We start from the raw sequence: 17,438 nt of genomic DNA on the forward strand, positions 1-17,438 counted from the left end.
TGTTTGGTTTTGGTAATTCCGTATAAGCAGATTGAGTTGGGGTTGGCACAGGAGACTGCTTGCCCTCCAGGATTATAATTCTGTCCCTTATCTCTTGCAAGAGTGGCTGAGACAACCACAAAGCTGAGTCATGCCAGCAACCACTAAGAAGCAGAAATAGCAAAGATCACTACTGCAGCCACACACCACCACTGGGGTGCTTGGTGGCTTTGAAATGGGTGCTGCAGTTGAGCCCCTTGGTGCAGTTTTGGGACTGCAAAATGGAGCGGGGTACCTCCTGTGTTCCTGTTAAATAGGTATGGAGGGAGGAAGGGTTTGAGGAACTGTTTGTGAGTCTTAGGCTGTGGACACTACCAGCGTTTCAAATGTTGAAAGCAGAATTCTGAAACTAGCCACAACTAAGAAGAAAACTATTATGGTTTCACTTTCCTGCTTGCTTGTCCTTTGTACAACAGGCTCACATATTAATAAAGATTATGTTAACTTTTTGTCTTCTCCCAGTGTTTCTTGTAGGATTAGTAGAATACTGAAGGCAAAACTAAAGAGATGGAACCTTTTAATGCTGATTTATGAATTTGCACAGGGAAATGGTGGAGGTGGTGGTAGTGGTTTGTGTTTGAAAATCAGCTCTGGACTTTGTTCCTTAAGGCAACCAATCTACAAAATCACGTGCCACTATCATTACTGGGTTTCTGAGAGTGAGAAACAAATGTTGATGCAAGCTTGGGAAGTATTTGAGCTGTAATAAAGCTTAGAATAATATAAAGGTGGTTCATAATACTGTTCTTAACCTAATCTCTCTGCCTTTCTTAGCAGTGAAGGAGACAGTCTCTGAGAATGAACTCTATGGGAGACTTTTTATAAACAGAGTTTTCCACATCACTGCAGACAAGATGTTTGAAATCCTTTTCACCAATTCTCACTTCATGCAGAGGTTTCTCAATTCCAGGAGTATAGTAGGTAATAAACTCTTCTGCCTTCTCTGTTACAAACTACCCTGAAAATTTTGACCGCTAAGAATTGCTAAATATGGCTAAGTTGAATTTTAAGTTTGTTCTTGCTTTAAAAGAATTTTGAAGCATTAAAGTTGCACTATGAGAGAGGACACTTAAAGCTAGACTGTTGCTTCCATAGATATGTAGATCAGTCATATTTTGGAGTAAAAACCTTATTTCAATGTACCTTAATGCAAAGCTGCACCTTAATGCCTGAATTTTGGGTAGGCTATTAAGTTGATGCATTCTGTGGGGTATTTTTCATTACATTGTGTCCCAGAAATAGTGACATTTGTATGGCTAGCACAATCATTGCATCCTCTTAAATGATACTCACAGGCTTTAATTTTCTGGATGAGTAAATTTTATTCACTGAGATCATAAGAACAGAAAATTAAGTCAAAAAGGGTAATATTTATTCAGTGTCAGCTTGGAAGGCGAAGTGGCAAAAGCATTTGATAATGCTAAGTGAATCAACTTTAAGCAGATGGGAAATTACATATTTTCATTTAATTGCATATACTTTTCTATACCCTCAAGTCTCTTTGAGTAGGCTCAGGTTCAGCTACTTAGTGCTTTCCCTTTGTTCATCAGTGAGCTACAATTTCCCCTTTCCTGAAGAAAACCACAACTATTTGGAATCAGTTTTCTGTCTTTCTCCCCACTGCTTTTCTCGAGCTGTTAACATATGTCTGGGCAGAGATAATGCATTTTAGGTAACTTGTGTGTGAGATTTTGCATAACTTCTCATCTAGATGCTGTATCAACCCCTTGGAATAGAGATTCCAATGGCAATCAGTTGAGGACTTTGACGTACACTGTAACCATTAACAATCCACTTTGTGGGAAGTTCACAACTGCAACTGAAAAGCAGGTACTGTGTGCATGTGTGTGTCTGTCTGGTGCCCTTTAAAGCAAGGGAGAGGTCAGCTCTATGGTCTGTCAGAGTTCTGACCATAGATTAAAGTTCAGGGAGCTGAATAGGGATCTGTAGTTAAAACATGGCATCTCTAAGGGTGGCTTGCAGCCCCTCTCAACATTAGTGAGCAAATGGTCATGAAATTACAGAGCAGATTTCTACCTTTGCAGATGGCTGTAAACTCCCACAGAGTTTGTGGGGGAAAGTATTAACGCCTCTTAGGAATTGTGGATGAAAAAATGCCATTAAATGCTTTCAGTGTTCATTTCTGGGCTTCCCAGTACGAGAGGTGAAGAGTCCAACAAAGGGCCACTAAGATGATGGAAGGGACTGGAGCATCTCATAGGAGAAACAGCTGAGAGCCGGGAATGTTCAGGTGGAGAAGAGAAAGCTCGGGGGATCTTACAACGTATAGAAGTATCTGGAGGGAGGTGCAAAGAAGTCTGAGCCAGGCTTTCACCACTAGGGGCCACAGCTTTCAGTGGTGCCCAGTGACAGGACCAAGGTGATGGATACAAACTGAAACACAGGTGATTCCTTCTGAATATCAGGAAACGCTTTTTTACTATGAGAGTGAATGAGTACTGGAACAGGTTGTCCACAAAGGTTGTGGCACGTCCTTCCTTGGAGATACCAGAAAACCACCTGGACATGGTCCTGGGCAACTCGCTCTAGATGGCCCTGCCTGGGAACAGTTTTTTGGACAAGATGACCACCAAAGATGCCTTCTCAACCATTCTGAAATTCTGCTTTGGAAAAGGTGCAGGTCTCAAAGAAGAGCTGTGGTAGTGAGTCAGTGGCCAGCCTTGCATCTGGTACTTGAAGTGGCAGTGGAGGAGTACTGCTGCTGCCTAGGCTGGTTCTAGCAGGAGGCATCTTCTCTTTCCTCATCCCATCTATATTTGACACTCTTAACTGATTTTTATGGTGGTTCTTCAGGCTTCCTTGATCTAGCCTAAGGAACTCAGGCTGAAAGAGGGGAAAAAAAATTGTGTACCATGAATATACCTTCTTATTTTTACTTTCTCTTATGATAGATCCTGCATAAGCAGAGCCAGAAAGGTCAGTCTTATCAGGTGGATGCTGAGGTACTGACCCATGATGTCCCCTACCACGATTATTTCTACACTGTGAACAGATACTGTATCAGCCGCACGTCCAGTCACAAGTGTCGATTGCGGTGAGCCTGGGTGGGGCACAGTGGGAGGGGAGAAGCCAAGGCACAGGTCTTACAAGTTGGTGATGTGTGCTTATTAAAAAAAATCTGCCTGCCAGCAACATAGAGATTGTCAGTTTCTCTTTAAGTTGGAGATATCTTCTGAAACATAAGCTTGGTTTATTCCTTGTCACATGTATGCTGTATTTGGATCTCATTAATGCAGTGAGAAATGAACTCGTGTTGACTCTGAGGTACAGAACTCATCTCCAGCTGGGTTCTGACCAGCCGTGGGTTTTGGAGTGCAGCTGTGTGAGTGGGATAGGTTGGAACAAATGGAGATGTTTTATTACAGAGTTTCCTAGATATCCTTGCTAAGGGCCTGCAGAGGAGGGTGGTTTCACCAAAAGGTGTAGGAAAGATGGAACATACTCAGCTTTCCTGGGATGGTACTCAACTAAACTATACCTAGATAGGAGAGTTCCTCTCTCATTTCTTGAAAACATTTGAAGAGATCAAGTTCCATGTTCAGTGCATTTGCATGGCTCTCTGATTATGTAATCCTTGGCAGTTCTTGTGCAGTCACCTTGTATCTCAAACTTCAGCAGGAAAAGTAAGCAAGCCTGGATTCTGTTCTGGCTTATTTCAGGCTATAAAAGTACTGAAGACTCCCCCTCCACTGGGAGGAGGATGGAAGAAAAGTCCTTGAACAACTGTTCTGGATGATTTTTTAAAGTGAATCACTTCCTCTTTGAGAGCTAGATTTGTTTTATCTGAGACACATGACAACCCTAGGGTAAGAGTAAAAACCTAGGTTTCAATATGGTGCACAGAGCAGGCATGTATAGAATGGAAGGCACATGGTGATATTACGGCTAGCCTTATTGTACTGTGTTTAAAATGGCTCAAAACCTCTACTTGAAAGATTTTATTCTGTAGAGACTAGAAATGCAGTGAGCTTACATTGATTTGGAAGATTATTTGAAAAGTTGAAAAAAGTATATTCTAGGATGGTCAGTGTTCTTGACTGAAACTGAAGTCACAGCCTATATTTTTTGTCCTTTATGGAGAGCTTTGGGATTCACTCAGTTGCTATATACATCCCTCTGAAGGATTCTACTCCAGTTCATTTTTATTGTGGAAGTGTTATTGATTAACTTGACCTGGGGAATGGAAGCCAGGAATGCCATTTCCCCTCTCTCATGCTCACAGAAAGACATGTTTTAATTTCTGTCTACTCAGGGTGGGGTCTGAGCACTTGATGTGTGAGTGGTGATAATGAATTTTCCTTGCTGCTTTTGAAGTGCCCATGCAATATATATAATTTATATATATATTTAAAATAATTTCAGATCATAAAGTCCTGATTTTTACTTTCTAAGTGTACACATACAAAGTAAAAATCAGGACTTTATGATCTGAAAGCCTGAATCTTATTTTAAATGTATGCTAAAATGAGAATGCTTCAGTGGGTAAAAATGGTCTGCTAGTCTGAGTCTGAAGGAAAACAGTTCAAAATGTTTCCCATAATTTGGACATTCAGATTTTGAGGCTTTAGCTAGAGATGTTGTCTTTACTACTGTCTATTTCTTGCCTTTCTTCAGTGAAAGTGCTTCCCAGATGTAAAGCCAGGGCAGTTCCAGTTGGTGTTTCAGATAATAGACATTAGTTAGAGGCCTACTTCTGGTAAGAGATTTTTGTTATCACTGTGATGCCTGGAAGAGCACTCTTTCATTATTGCATTCTGTTTACTAGGGTTTCTGCAGAAGTGAAGTACAAAAAACAGCCTTGGGGCCTTGTCAAGTCTGTAATCGAGAAGAATACATGGGGAGGAATACAGGAAAACTTCAAACAACTTGGTGAGGCATTTTCTTCTTTGTGCTGGAGTTAGGAGGCTACCTTTGCTCTGTATGCTTTCACATCTGTCAAACTTGGTTCCTTAAAGAATGGATTGAAAAAAGGCAACACCTAAGCAAGTCTCGAAGACAAAATTTCCTGTCATCAATATATCTGCCAGTTCCAGGGTATGAAAGAAGCCTTGTGGCTAACAAGGAGCTCTTGTATACTTTGTCGTAATTGCTTTCTGAAGGAAACATGAAGAGCAGCAGGAAAGCTGTTACTCTCAACTGCATGTGCTTATCTCTAAGTATTTTCTTGATTGTGCACATGAAAAGAGAAGCAGTGGCACTTGGCAGACTCCATGGATATGTCTGTTAACAGTCTGACCAGCCACAGCTTCAGGCTTGCAGTCTAACACAATTCTTAGTCTCAGTCTAACAGTGTTCTGCAGTGCTCTTCCAGCTGCTGTCTTGCATATCATTAAACAATCCTGCCTAGGCTGAATATTCACCCATCTCTGAAAAGTGTTCCAAGTGCCCTCTAGCAAAGAGGACAGGTGGTACAGGTCAAGATGTAGTTTTAGAACCTGCTTTAAATTTATTTACTAGAAGGTGCACTTGTTACTCTCACTGCCGCCCTCCATAACTCACATTTTAAGTCTTCAGTGCTAAGCTTTTCAGCTTTGCTTTTGACAGTTCAGTAACTTTATTTTTTCCACTGTAGAATCAGATCTCCTAATGGAGGAATATGCAATTAATCAGTCCATAGAAGACTCTGGAAAATTAGTTGCTCTGAGACGAAGACGACGCACTTTACACCGGGGTCTGGCAGAGTCACTTCCCAAACGCTCTTCCCAACATTCCTCTGGTGACATGGGAGTAGAGTCCCAGGGCAGCATAATAGGTAGGAATTTTTATATTAAGTGTTTTCCAAAAGGTGTGTTCAAGGAAGCACAACTCTTAAAATAGTGCAAGAGTAGCACTTGTGTATATATTACTCATGTCTTTATCTAATCAGTGTGATAGCAAATACTTTAACATGTTCAAGTTTGCATAAATCAGATTTGGAGCATGCATAGTCACTTTTAGCATGATTATCTCATGAAATAAAGCTTAATATCACCTTCAGATTTAAAAACTTAAAATGCTGCTCTGAATGTGCATAAGATTGAAAATGAGACTGGATCAAAAAAAAAATGTTAACCTGACTACTGTACAGTTTCAGAAAAATTGCTTTGTTTCTTCAATTAACAGCATACCCAAGTCATGAGTTGATTAAACTTTGTCAATTGCATCTTGGCCTGTCACCTCATTTTTTTTTTTTTTTTAATTTTTTTATTTTTAATGTTAAGAAGTCTGTTTCCCATCTGCTTTTGTATTTTCTGGGTCACTGAAGCACTTCTTGCAGTTCCATTGCCCTAAGGCCTGACAGACTTGGCCACTAGCACATACAGTACTAGCTATACCTAGAGAGATCAGAAGCATCCATGCACTAATGTGTAGCAGAGAATGGTGGATTCCATGACAGAAGTTGAATTGTAAACACTGAAGTTGGAACAAGTACACTTCTCTGAAGGGGGAGGCAACACTGAGTATAGCACTGAGAGAATATTTGAATCAGCAGCACGTGTAAAGGACTGTTTACCTATCTGAAATTGCTTCTTGATTACTTGATTTTGCTACTGCTGCTCCACCTTTTCACATGAGTGTGTCTGTCTCTGTATACACTACAACTTTCATGTATGTCCTTCTATCCAAAGCAGGAAGTGTGAGTGTATTAAACTGTAGTTACATTTAAAGATTAGCCTGCCTACAGAGGGTAGGTGATTGCTTTTCAGTTTGGAGAGGACATGCACACTTCTTCTCCCTGCAAGTGTCTGGTCCCTGTTGCCTGATGAATAGCAGACTGCCTTTTGAAAGGCTGTCTTCAAAACTATAGATAAACCAAGCCAGTAATGATGGGACAGGTCACAGGAGAACTTGATTGGCACTGATTGTCAGAAAGATTAATGTGAGCGTGAGAACAAGCAGCAAAGAACCACTTTGCAGCCTGTCTCTGCTCATGTGTGACCACCAGTACATGTGGTGAAGGCATGTTAGTAAGGGATGGAGTGTGTAGCCTTCTGTCTGCATTTAGTGGGACCATACCCCAGTGCTGTGTTCTCCCCAGCATATGGGGTAGGGGGAATTCTGATGGGAGAGCCTGACTGTTCAGCTTGACTTGTTGGAGATGACTGCAAAAATGCCTTGGTGAATGTTGGAGATGATCTTGTGCACCCGCATGATCTGTTATTTTTTTCCATCAGAAGCTCTGTGAAGTGCTGGGCACTGACATATATCTGCAGGCATCCTTTAGGAATGTTCTTCAGTACTTTTTAACCTCCTTCTCTTCCATGCCCTATAGGAAGGAAAAGAGATGCAGTAAGTAGGACCACCACCATCATTGTAGTAATGAGTGTCTTGTAAGTACTCACTTGCATTAAAATGTGGCTTGACTCAAGCTCATCTTAGTCTTTATCTGTTTTTGTCTATTCCTCTTTTGCATGTTAACATTGCATGTAGCATAATAGATCTTAACCTAATTTGAGTGGAACACATGGGTATAGGAGGGGAATGCATTGACTTAGAAATGACACTTGGAATGAAAATTCTGATTTGTCAAACTACTCTACCTTCCAGATTTTCTTAGATCTGATCATATTTTTAAAAAGTCTAGAATTTACTAATTCTTAGTTTTAAAAGTTCCAAGAGGAGATACTGTTGCTCCATTTGTTCCTATTGCACAGCTTAACGTTAACTGCTAAGAATTGTTTGGATAGATCTGTTTTCAGTATAGTTCTGCCCCACACCTTTTTTCTTCCAGAAGGATTCTGTTTCCTTAGCTGTTTTTAGCCTAGATCTTGCTTTTGTAGCATTGCAGGTGAAATTCTTACAGGACTTGGATTTTTGTTGTCTTTACAGTTTGCTGCTCTTGGTCTTGCTGAATATAACACTGTTTCTCAAACTGTCAAAGATAGAACATGCAGCTCAGTCCCTCTATCATGTCCAACTTCAGGAAGAAAGCTCTTTGAAGTAAGTCAAATTAACAATCTTTGTTTGCTTTCTTCCTTAGCTTATGTGAGAATCTGATCTAAGGAAATAAATTTCAGACAATGAAACTCAGTGGCAAGTTATCATAAGTTGCTGGGGCTTGCTGCGCTTCTGTGGTCTGTGCTGAGATCCAGTGATATGTCTGACTGCATCTTGCAGTAATAAGTTTCTCCTTTGACAAGCTGGTTTTTGGGGAACCTTAACCTTAATTTGCATTTATCACCCCACTGTGACTCATCTTCTGTGAATATCACAGAACCGAAGTGTTCATCCTGTGTGAACCAGCATGATCTCAAATGTAATGTTTAAGATCCATTTAACTTGTTGGCTTCTTTCTGTGAGTCTCCTGGTAAATCTCTCCCTCAACAGCTTCCATGTTGCATGCCTTTTGTATTCAGACATGGGAAGATGTTGCTTCCTCTGTTGAATACAGTATCAACAATTAAGTTAAAAACCATAACCTGATGTTGAGTCTGGAAATGGTGTGGTGACCTCCCATAGTGACCATCTCAGAACTGATTAGAACAACTTTATTTATAAGAAAGATTTTGCTCACTGAAGTGTGAGAACTTGTTGTAGATGTAATGTGAGCACATTTCTTGTTGGTGGCTGTTGTCTGCAAAGGTCTGAAACAATATCTTCAAGGCAGCAGGGACTGGAATTCAACTGCAGGGAGCTTTTTGTGTGGCTTTTGTAAAAGGATGGCTTTAGTAATGGCACAGCAAGGGTGGCAGAGAGCAGTTGTTTTTAAAAGGTGTCAGGGTTCTGTTTCATATTTCTGATGTAATCTCAATCTTTTTCAGCATATCCCCAGAAATGGTATCAAAAGAAGAGATCCCTCAGTATGACAAGGAACAGGTTCAACGTGTAAAGGGAGTCTTAAGAGACTCAATTGAAATGCTTGAGCAGGTAGGTCTGACAGTCTTTCTCTGATGTTCTTGTTTCTCAACTCAAGTTTTCTCTCATATGCTGTCATACCTTTTGTTTGATGTCCTCTGGTGCTAACTAAAGTTTTCGTGATTCCTTGATCTGTTTTGCCCTAGTCTTGAATTTAGTAAGTAGGCAGTGCTTAACATTTCTGATGTTTTTGATAGGTTTCGTTTTGGTTTGTTTTGTTTGTTTGATTTGACTAAGATATAAGTATTAACTTCAATTTTCTTAAAACTTGCCAAGTACCTGTATTGATGAGAGATGTTGATGCAGTTCTGAATCATGACAAAGCAAAGACTGGAGTGTTTCAAAACACTTTGCTTTCTAAGACTCATGTTGAGACGTCTTAAGTATTTTCCCACCTCATTATGGGGTGTCTTTGTTTATCCTGGCTTTTGCTCCCCACTATTCTTATAGATAGTGCCTAGAGCTTCACTTAGCCTTGGTATCAATGGCCCACGTAATCTCCAGTGAAAAATAAATAACTTCAGACCAAATGTTTCTGAGAGGCTCCATAGCTATAGAATTAATCCTTCTTTACAGTAACTTGCTGAATGCTGTTGTCTCTCTGATCCTGAAGTCTCTGACTGGTAAATCCCTGGCTGAAATTTCAACTCAGTGAGGGGCAGTAATTCATGCTTTAGTTTTAACTTGCAACCCATGAATGTTCTGATTTTAAGTTCTTCTATTAAACCTTAAAATGTGATGGAATAAATTACTAGATTAGGGAAGCTGCAAGGGGAGTTCACATGTACCTCTATCCATCACCAGTTTTCTCTGGGTTCTTCCATGCACTAAGAGTGGGTAGAAAAAGAAAACATTTTTGTATTCCTTGTTTAGAGGTGTCTCTGCACACAAAAGTGCCATTAATCTATTAATTAACCACTTTGATCACAGCATGGTTTCTGTGCCCTTTTCGTTTTCTCTCCTTACTGTCTAAACAATTCCTAATTCTGAAGTGTTAAGTGCCTTTTGAACACACGGTGTAAAAAAGAAAAGTGGGAATTTCACCACCTTTTTCATCCCAAATAACACTTTTTGCCTGGGAGTTCTAACACAATGACTGGTACCTTGTGTTTTCTGAGGGTTGTCAATAATCTAAAGCAGTTTGTGCACCAGAATATATTAGGAGGGCCAGGTATTAAAAGGAAATTCATGTTTTGCTGCCATGTTCCTTAGTATTTGCTATGAACATTATCTGTGACTAAAACTGAGTGGGGTGGCTTATCTTATGCAATGTTGTCTGGTGAGGTGTTAAGACTTTATCATCCTGGACTGTTGGTATTTATAAACTGTACAGGATATAGCTGTTAAGAGAGCACAGTAAGCCAACTGTTTATGGAAACAGGGAGGAGGAAATCACATGAAGTCTTGGGGGAAAAAAAAAAAAAGGAGTAGGGAGACATTATTTTCCTGATATCACTCACCCATGCAGGAAATTAACTTCAGTAATTGGGGGGGGGTGGGTGTTGTGATGGTTGTGTCTTTACAGCTGAAGACTTCCCTTTCCATGCTCCAAAGAAGCTTTGACCACTTGAACAGGACACAGAGCAGCAGGACTGAGAGTTAATACCACTTCAGCTTTTTGTTCAAGATGTGGGAAGAAGAGATGTGTGTGTGAGGACTTGTGGGGTAGTGAATATAACTGTCACCTTTGGACTCTTCACTGTTTGGCTCAAAAGCTATACAGAATAAAGGTTTGTGGAAGAAGTAAGTTGGGTTCTGCATTCCCATAGCTTGGCAGCTTTGTCTGTCCTGCCAGCCCTCTACCCTGGGGAGTCTTGCTTATGACCAGTGCAGAGCTCTTGGATCCTGTGGTGAGTGAATGAGGGCAGTTGTACTGCTGGTTAATGGATCTGCAAATTCCAGAGGGGGGAGAACACCCTCAGCAGAGAGCAGGGCTTGTCTTGAGAAAATCACATCTTTTTATGCCAACTTAGAAAATGACCACCAGTGAAGAGTCTTCTGGAGCAAAAGAATGGTGATGGTTCCTCAGCCACTGGATCTTCATATGCCTTTTTTTAGCCATGGGGACCTTGTAAAACAACTCACCATCCTAAGGATGAATATGCCTAAGATTAATTAACAGGAAAAGGCTTGATATCTCTTGCACACTGCAAGCTTTGGCAGTCTGCCTTTTGCCATATGTTTCCAGCTCTCCCAGAGAAATTTCAGCCCTCGGTATTTTCCCTCCGTCGAGGGCTGCGCTTCAGCTCTGGAGTGCGGTGTGCCCACTGATGATTAAACACCTTGGAGCAGATGAAACCTGCTTTTTCGAGGCAGGCTGAGGGGAAGAAGATGAATATGAAACCCCCAAAGCCTGTGGAACGCCTGCCTGCCCACGGGCTGGCCCGCGGTTGTGGGACAGGACTGGCTGCGTGGTGCTCAGCCTGTGTGTGCTTGGGCGAGCCCAGGGAGGTGCAGGGTGTGGGTTGCACGTGTGGGTCCCACAGAGTCCTGGGGCCACAGCCCTCCGTTGGGGGGAGGTGGAAAACTTTTCCCAGCCTCGTGAGCGGGGCCAGGCCAGGCCGGGCCGGGCCCCCACGCTGCCCCCGCGGCCCCTCCGGCCGCCACCTGTTGCGCTGCCTCTTTAAGGCAGGTGCCCCCGCGTCACGTGCGGCCCCGCCCCCCGTGTCGCCATTGGGCCGTTCCCTCGCCGGGCTCCGCCCCCCGCACACCTCGGGCGCGGCCGGCCAATGGCGGGCGGGCACTGCTGGGGGGCGGGGCCACGCTGGGCGGGGGCGCGGCGGGCGCGCGGCACCTGCGGCGGCGCTGGCGGGCGGGAGGCGCGTCCGGCCCCGGGAGCGCCCGGGCGGGCGCGATGGACGAGCCGCTCTGCTGCTGCGAGTACGTGGACCGGCGGGGCCGGCGCAGCCACCTGGCGGCGTGCTGCTGCGACTGCCAGGAGCTGGACGAGGGCTGCGACAGGTACCGGCGCCGCGACCCCCCCGGGGCCGCCCGGCTGCGGGATCCCTTCCCGCGGCGGTGTCCCTGCCCTCGAGGCGGCGGGACTGCGCCCCGCTTCCCGGGGAACTTGTCGGGAGGGAGGGCAGGGGAAGGGCACGGGGAGCGCGGTGTCCCGGTGCCAGCCGGCGCTGTGCTTCCCCGCTCCGTAGGTGGCTGGCGTGTAAATCCCTGCCCCCGGGAGCGCTGGAGAGCATCGCCGACACCATCGCGGACCGGCTGCGGGTCCCGTGGTTCTCGGGGGCCGTGAAGATCAACGTGAGCCTCGTGCCGCCTCTCGTCCTGCTGCCCGTGCTGCTCCACGTTGCCGCCCTGCACTTCCTGCTGGGGCTCCTCATCCTGACGTCCCTGCCCGTGGTGCTGCTCTGGTACTACTATCTCACCCACCGGAGGAAGGAGCGGACCCTCTTCTTCTTGAGCCTGGGGCTCTTCTCCCTGGGCTACATGTATTATGTGTTCCTCCAGGAGGTGGTTCCCCGGGGCCACGTGCAGCATTCCCAAGTGGTCGCTCTCACCTGCGGGTTAATTCTTATGCTCGCAGCCCTGTCTCGAGCCAAGAAAGACCCTGGCTACCTTCCTATCCCGACAGGCAATGAGAAGCCATCGCACCAGGGCTTGCCCAGCAGGAATGTTAGAGGGAGCTCCAGCGGGCTCCATGGTGCTGCCAGCAGTCGAGCTGTGAATGGGGAGGCCAAAAGCTATTCCAGGATGGCAGCTGATGAGCCAGAAGGTGTGAAAAAGGACTGGTGCACCAAATGCCAGCTGGTCAGGCCAGCCCGAGCAGGGCACTGCCGGCTTTGTGGCAGGTGTGTAAGAAGGTTGGACCATCACTGTGTCTGGTAGGTTTTGCACTGCTTAGGCTACATGTGTTCTCTCTGTCTCTGAGTTCCCCCTTTTTAAAGTGAACTTCTTTTTTTACAGTCCCTGTCAAACAGGTTTGCTTTTGCTGTGTGCAAGACCTGGGAACATTCTTTAAATATAGAAAGCTTTTGTATTTCCCCTTTTAAAGAACAGTTGGAAGCACTGTTTATTCTAAATGGGTTGACCTGATAGCTAATAATTTCTATAGCATACTTCAGAATTGCCTTTACTTTTCTACTGGCTTTCATCGCTCGTTTTTTTTTTTTTTTTTGGTTATTAGTACTCTCCTGGAGGAAAGGAACCCAAAACTGCCTATGTGCAGGCAGTGCTGGAAGGAGCACTGGAGCAAGGGTATGATGGTATGATCATACCCTGCAAGGAGCAGTAGGGTATGATGTGTCTCAGCAAAGGATAAACTTGCTAAAAATTTGAGGCAAACAATCTGCTGCCAGTCTATTGACTTGTGCTTATAACTTTTCTATAAAAAGCTCCAAAGCTTCTTTGAACATATTTCAAAGTTCTTAGTCTGTGTTTTGTGGAAGCACCTTGGAAATTAGTTTCTCTGACATCTGGGGGAGGGAGGAAGAAAGAGAAGCCAGTTTCTTTTCTTTTTTAAGCAAAGTAATGTCTTCTTTCCTTTTGGAGGATTAACAGCTGCGTAGGGGAGCAGAACCATCAAGCGTTCATCCTTGCACTCTCCTTCTTCATGCTCACCTCTGTGTACGGGATTACACTGACCCTGCACACCATCTGTAGGGGCCGAACTCCATTTGTGGCGTTGTTCTACTGCCCTGGGGCCTATTCTGACTACAGGTGAGATGTCTGGGAGAGAGCTGGGGTGGGAACAGGATTGGGTCAGGCAACTTAGCTCCTGTTGGCTGTCAAACCTGACCAAAAAGTGCTCCCTGAAAAGCTCTGGAAAGCAAAGGTGCCTCACTGCTCTTGCCAAGGTGGGCAGCCTGAAACTTGAAAAGAACTCACCATTTATTTGGAAAAAGTTGTTGGAGAAGCTGTGATTTGAGGTATTTATTTATTTATTGTGTCTTCTGTAGATACATCTTTAAATGTGTGCACCCAGATGCAGGTAAGGACAGTCAGGAATCCATGAGCTGTCTCTCCCTCTCATTCCTCCCTGTTTATCAAGTGAATGTCCCTCCAAGTTGTCTGTTTAGAATAGTCGGCATCAACTTGCATTGTCTGGCAGGGAAGGTGCTGAGAACTGTTGGACACGAGTTCAGAGACCAGCACTACCACTGATGAGCAGAGCATAGGGCTGGTGAACAAGTGACTCTTACCTTCCTCTGTATTCCATCTCGTGACCTTTCGAGTGTGAGCATCCTTGTGTTCTTTACAACAGGAAGAGTAAAGAGCTAGGCTGTGAGGTAGCAATGTGCGGGAGTAGCTCTGGTAGCACTGAAATTCCTCATTAAGTGAGTCCTGAAGCTTTAATTTTGAGAAAGCCTTTAAGGATTATCTGATGAAAGCAGCAAAGTGATATCACTGTGGCAGATGTAGACAGGGATTTGAAAGGATAGTGATTACCAGGGAAAGTCACTCCAAAACAGCTGTTCCAAAACTAAATGGCTTCCTTCCCATCTTTTTCCCTGCTGCCAGCTCTGCTCTGTCGTTCACCTGTGTGTGGTACTGTGCCATTGTAACAGCTGGCATGGGATACATCCTCCTCATCCAGCTGTTGAACATCAGCTACAACGTGACTGAGAGGGAAGCTCGGCTGGCTCTGCGGGACAACACTGGGCGCAGACTCCTGGGTGGGTTGGTGATAGACACTGGCCAGTATAACAGGGGGTTCCTGTGCAACTGGGGCCATTTCCTGAGCCTGGGGTCTTCTCCTCCACAGCGCTCTGCCGAAGACATTGTGTGACAGCCCTCTTTCTGCAGATGATGTTGACTGACTCTTTTTAGGAGGGGAGCAGCCCCTTCCACTGGGACTCCTTCTTCGCACTCCCTTCCTTCGTGGTCGGTGTACGGGCTGCCTGTCCCCCTACTGACAACATCAGAGGTTTTTCCAGGCAGAGTGGTTCTTTGTGTGCTGTCAGCCAGCAATAGGATGCACAAAGCAGTAAGCCATATGCACAAATGTGGAGAGAAGGAGCCTGCTGCCTTTTTCCACCATGGGAAACAGGAAGAAGAGCACAAGATTTTGTGAGAACTTGAGTTTTCTTTAGGCGTGAACCCTGGCATCAAGAGGAATGCACTGCTGGGCTTCAGAGTATGCACTGGTTCCTGCAAAGGTTGAGGAATCCCTGGTTTGTACTTAACATGCAGCATTTTGGAGCTGTCCAGAGGATGAACTTTGGATGCAGATAACAGATGGACCCCTGCAGGAGCCAGGCTGTTTGGCCAAAAGAGACTGTCTGGGCAGTCACTGGGCATTGCTCTCCTCTCTGGTGCATTTATTTATTTTTACTCTCTCTTATTCCATCCAGCTGTGTACATGCTTCCATTAAGTGCCTTTGTGAGCTACATTCCTGTAGGGCTGGGTCTGTGCTAGTTTGAAGTCTTGGCTCATCTCCCTCGAAGTGTTTCTGCTCTGATTATGGATTGTGATTTGAGACAGCAAGTAAATATACCAAGGAGGAGATCTTTTGAAGCAACATGTAACAGTGAACTCTGAGGGCAAAACAAGAGTGCTGCCTGCCTGGTGTTACTGTAGCTTTATGGAAATTACCATCCCCCTCCATCATGGGAGAAGGCAGTCTGTGGGAGAGTAGGCAGTTCTACTGTTTTTGGTAGGTAGCATATTGGTCAGTTGTGTTGCTAATAACATAGTGATCCCATCTGCTCTCAACCTGGTTATTGTGAAGCTGCCTGACTGTAGATCTGTTTTCTCAAGCTAAGAAGCCATGGAATATATCAGCCTCTGTGTACGTAGGGAGAGGAAGAGGATGTGTTGGAGGTCTTTGTTTTGGGGATATATGACCTGTACTGGCAGGTGAATGTTAGCATGTTGAATGTGCTCTGCAAGAGTGCCATTTGTTCCTTATTACCCTAGAACTGTATTATTGCCTTGATTTGAGCTTCAGCTGAAATAACAAGTTTTGATGGAAATGGTTTCTGGTTTTTTGTGGCTGGAGTTTATTATTCCTTTTTGTTTTAAACCCTTTATGTGTGCTGTAGGCCCTGCAGTGAAAGGTGGGGCTGGGGAAGAGCTGGGGACCACAGCACAAGAGTTACATGTTGGAACTAAGATGCAGAAGCAGAGATAAAAGCCTTCTCCTGGCTACTGATGTTTTTTTGATGTGTGTGCAGCAGGCAGAGATCATGCCTGCCCCTGACTCCATTTGCATGGCAGGCAGCTGGGGGATGTTGGCAGAGTGATGCAAATTCTCTGTGTGCTACTGTGCATTAGCTTTGAAGAATGGACAGATGGTACATGGTGCCAAAAGAAAGCAGGGTTGAGGGTGTCCCTCAAGATCTCTGCTGTATTTGGTGTGTGTGCTCTTGATTTTAATGTAAAGACCGTGTCTGTCTTTGCACTGTTTGGTTTCCTTAAGTGGCACTTTCCATAACCAGCAGATTGAATGGATGAGCAGCTGCACTTGGAATGTGGCTGTGCGGAGTTACTGACAGTTACTGAGTTTCCCTTATTTCCTCTTGCCCCCTGTTCATCCAGTGAGCAATCCTTTCTAAGTAGGTAAAGGGACACCTCTCTTGCTTGCTGCCTCTAACCAAACACACTAAGAGGTTTCTGACTGCTTCCCTGGCCCTAATGTGAATAAAGAGACGCCCAGGTAGACTGTGCAGACTGTTCCTCTACAACCCTCTGTTTGGATGTTGGAGCTTATCCCTAGGAGTACAAATTGACACAAAGTCCTTGTTTTCACATGAATTTTCTGTAAATGTTTCCATGGCATGTATGCATTTTGGCCTGCTGAGATGAACTGGAGCTTGGCAACCCTGGAGACAAGGATGCTGTGGGCCAGCAGGTTTGTGATCTTAGATTTCATCCTGCTCATGCTGGGGGATAAAAGGCAGAATGACCTGGGCTAAATGAAGCCCTGCAATGGAGACAGCCAACTTCTCTGTCCCCGTGTGCACAGAAATCAGTCGTGTGCCCACAAACTGAACAGGCTCTGGGAGCATTTGCAGGCTTGAGATAAGTGGTTTCTCAGAGTCCTACTACTCCTGGCTCGAAGGAAACAGAGCAGATCGCAGATCATTTCCCTGGCAGTGCTGACCCTGTGGTGCTCACCTTCTCCTACAGGCAGAGGTTCCTTGCTACTCTGCAGCCTGTGTGTCAGTATAGCCTTGTCCCTTTTCTCTTAGTGAACTCTTAGTAAGAGTGGGAGGTTTCACTTGAACTGCTGGCACCGAGACTCTCTGTGCTGTTGTTTCAGGCAGCATGGATTTTGGAGTGCAGATTAGGAATGAAGAACCTGGGACTAATGTAACCATTCCATCCCTTGGTCAAGCCCGCTCAAGTATAGTGAGGGCTAAGTGCTAAAGTAAGTTTTATTTTTTCACTCACTCCAGGGGGAACTGAAACCATTCAGGACACTTAAAAGGCTGCAAGGCTGGGGTTTTTCTAGGAGGAGAATGCAGTGCTGATTCCCCAGTGAACAGGAAGTTCAGATGGCTGTAGTCTGCATAGCAATGGTGACTTAAACGGCGTGACTTTTGTTTACCTCTTCTTCCTGAGAGGATTTACCTTGTGAATGCCTTGG

At 44.7% G+C, this 17,438-nt stretch overlaps 2 protein-coding genes across 7 annotated transcripts in view; both read left to right on the plus strand.

The window, feature by feature from the left end:
- GRAMD1C (GRAM domain containing 1C) overlaps positions 1–10,635 on the plus strand; it is a 53,034-nt gene extending 42,399 nt beyond the window's left edge. For all 4 annotated transcript variants that reach the window (XM_027878817.1, XM_027878819.1, XM_027878818.1 and 1 more), the window contains exons 10-18: positions 814–960; positions 1,751–1,869; positions 2,952–3,094; positions 4,826–4,929; positions 5,633–5,812; positions 7,313–7,370; positions 7,870–7,980; positions 8,802–8,907; positions 10,421–10,635. In XM_027878817.1, the coding sequence (XP_027734618.1) occupies positions 814–960; positions 1,751–1,869; positions 2,952–3,094; positions 4,826–4,929; positions 5,633–5,812; positions 7,313–7,370; positions 7,870–7,980; positions 8,802–8,907; positions 10,421–10,498 (1,046 nt within the window). In that variant the 3' untranslated portion in view covers positions 10,499–10,635. The remainder of the gene's footprint in view (positions 1–813; positions 961–1,750; positions 1,870–2,951; positions 3,095–4,825; positions 4,930–5,632; positions 5,813–7,312; positions 7,371–7,869; positions 7,981–8,801; positions 8,908–10,420) is intronic.
- Positions 10,636–11,721: 1,086 nt separating this feature from the next.
- ZDHHC23 (zinc finger DHHC-type containing 23) lies at positions 11,722–17,043 on the plus strand. 3 transcript variants are annotated; one of them, XM_027878822.1, is made up of 5 exons: positions 11,722–11,856; positions 12,045–12,731; positions 13,399–13,566; positions 14,368–14,522; positions 14,612–17,043. In XM_027878822.1, the coding sequence occupies exons 1-5, from the start codon at positions 11,750–11,752 to the stop codon at positions 14,674–14,676; spliced, it is 1,182 nt and encodes a 393-aa protein (XP_027734623.1). In that variant the 5' UTR covers positions 11,722–11,749; the 3' UTR covers positions 14,677–17,043. The 3 variants fall into 3 exon arrangements, with proteins under 3 accessions (XP_027734623.1, XP_027734622.1, XP_027734625.1); XM_027878821.1 differs by having other exon boundaries at positions 14,368–17,043; XM_027878824.1 differs by lacking the exon at positions 14,368–14,522.
- The last annotated feature ends 395 nt before the right edge of the window (positions 17,044–17,438 follow it).

This window comes from Empidonax traillii, unplaced genomic scaffold (assembly GCF_003031625.1).
Source record: "Empidonax traillii isolate 1590-97213 ecotype Southwest subspecies unplaced genomic scaffold, ASM303162v1 scaffold46:size3806547, whole genome shotgun sequence".
NCBI lineage: Eukaryota > Metazoa > Chordata > Aves > Passeriformes > Tyrannidae > Empidonax > Empidonax traillii.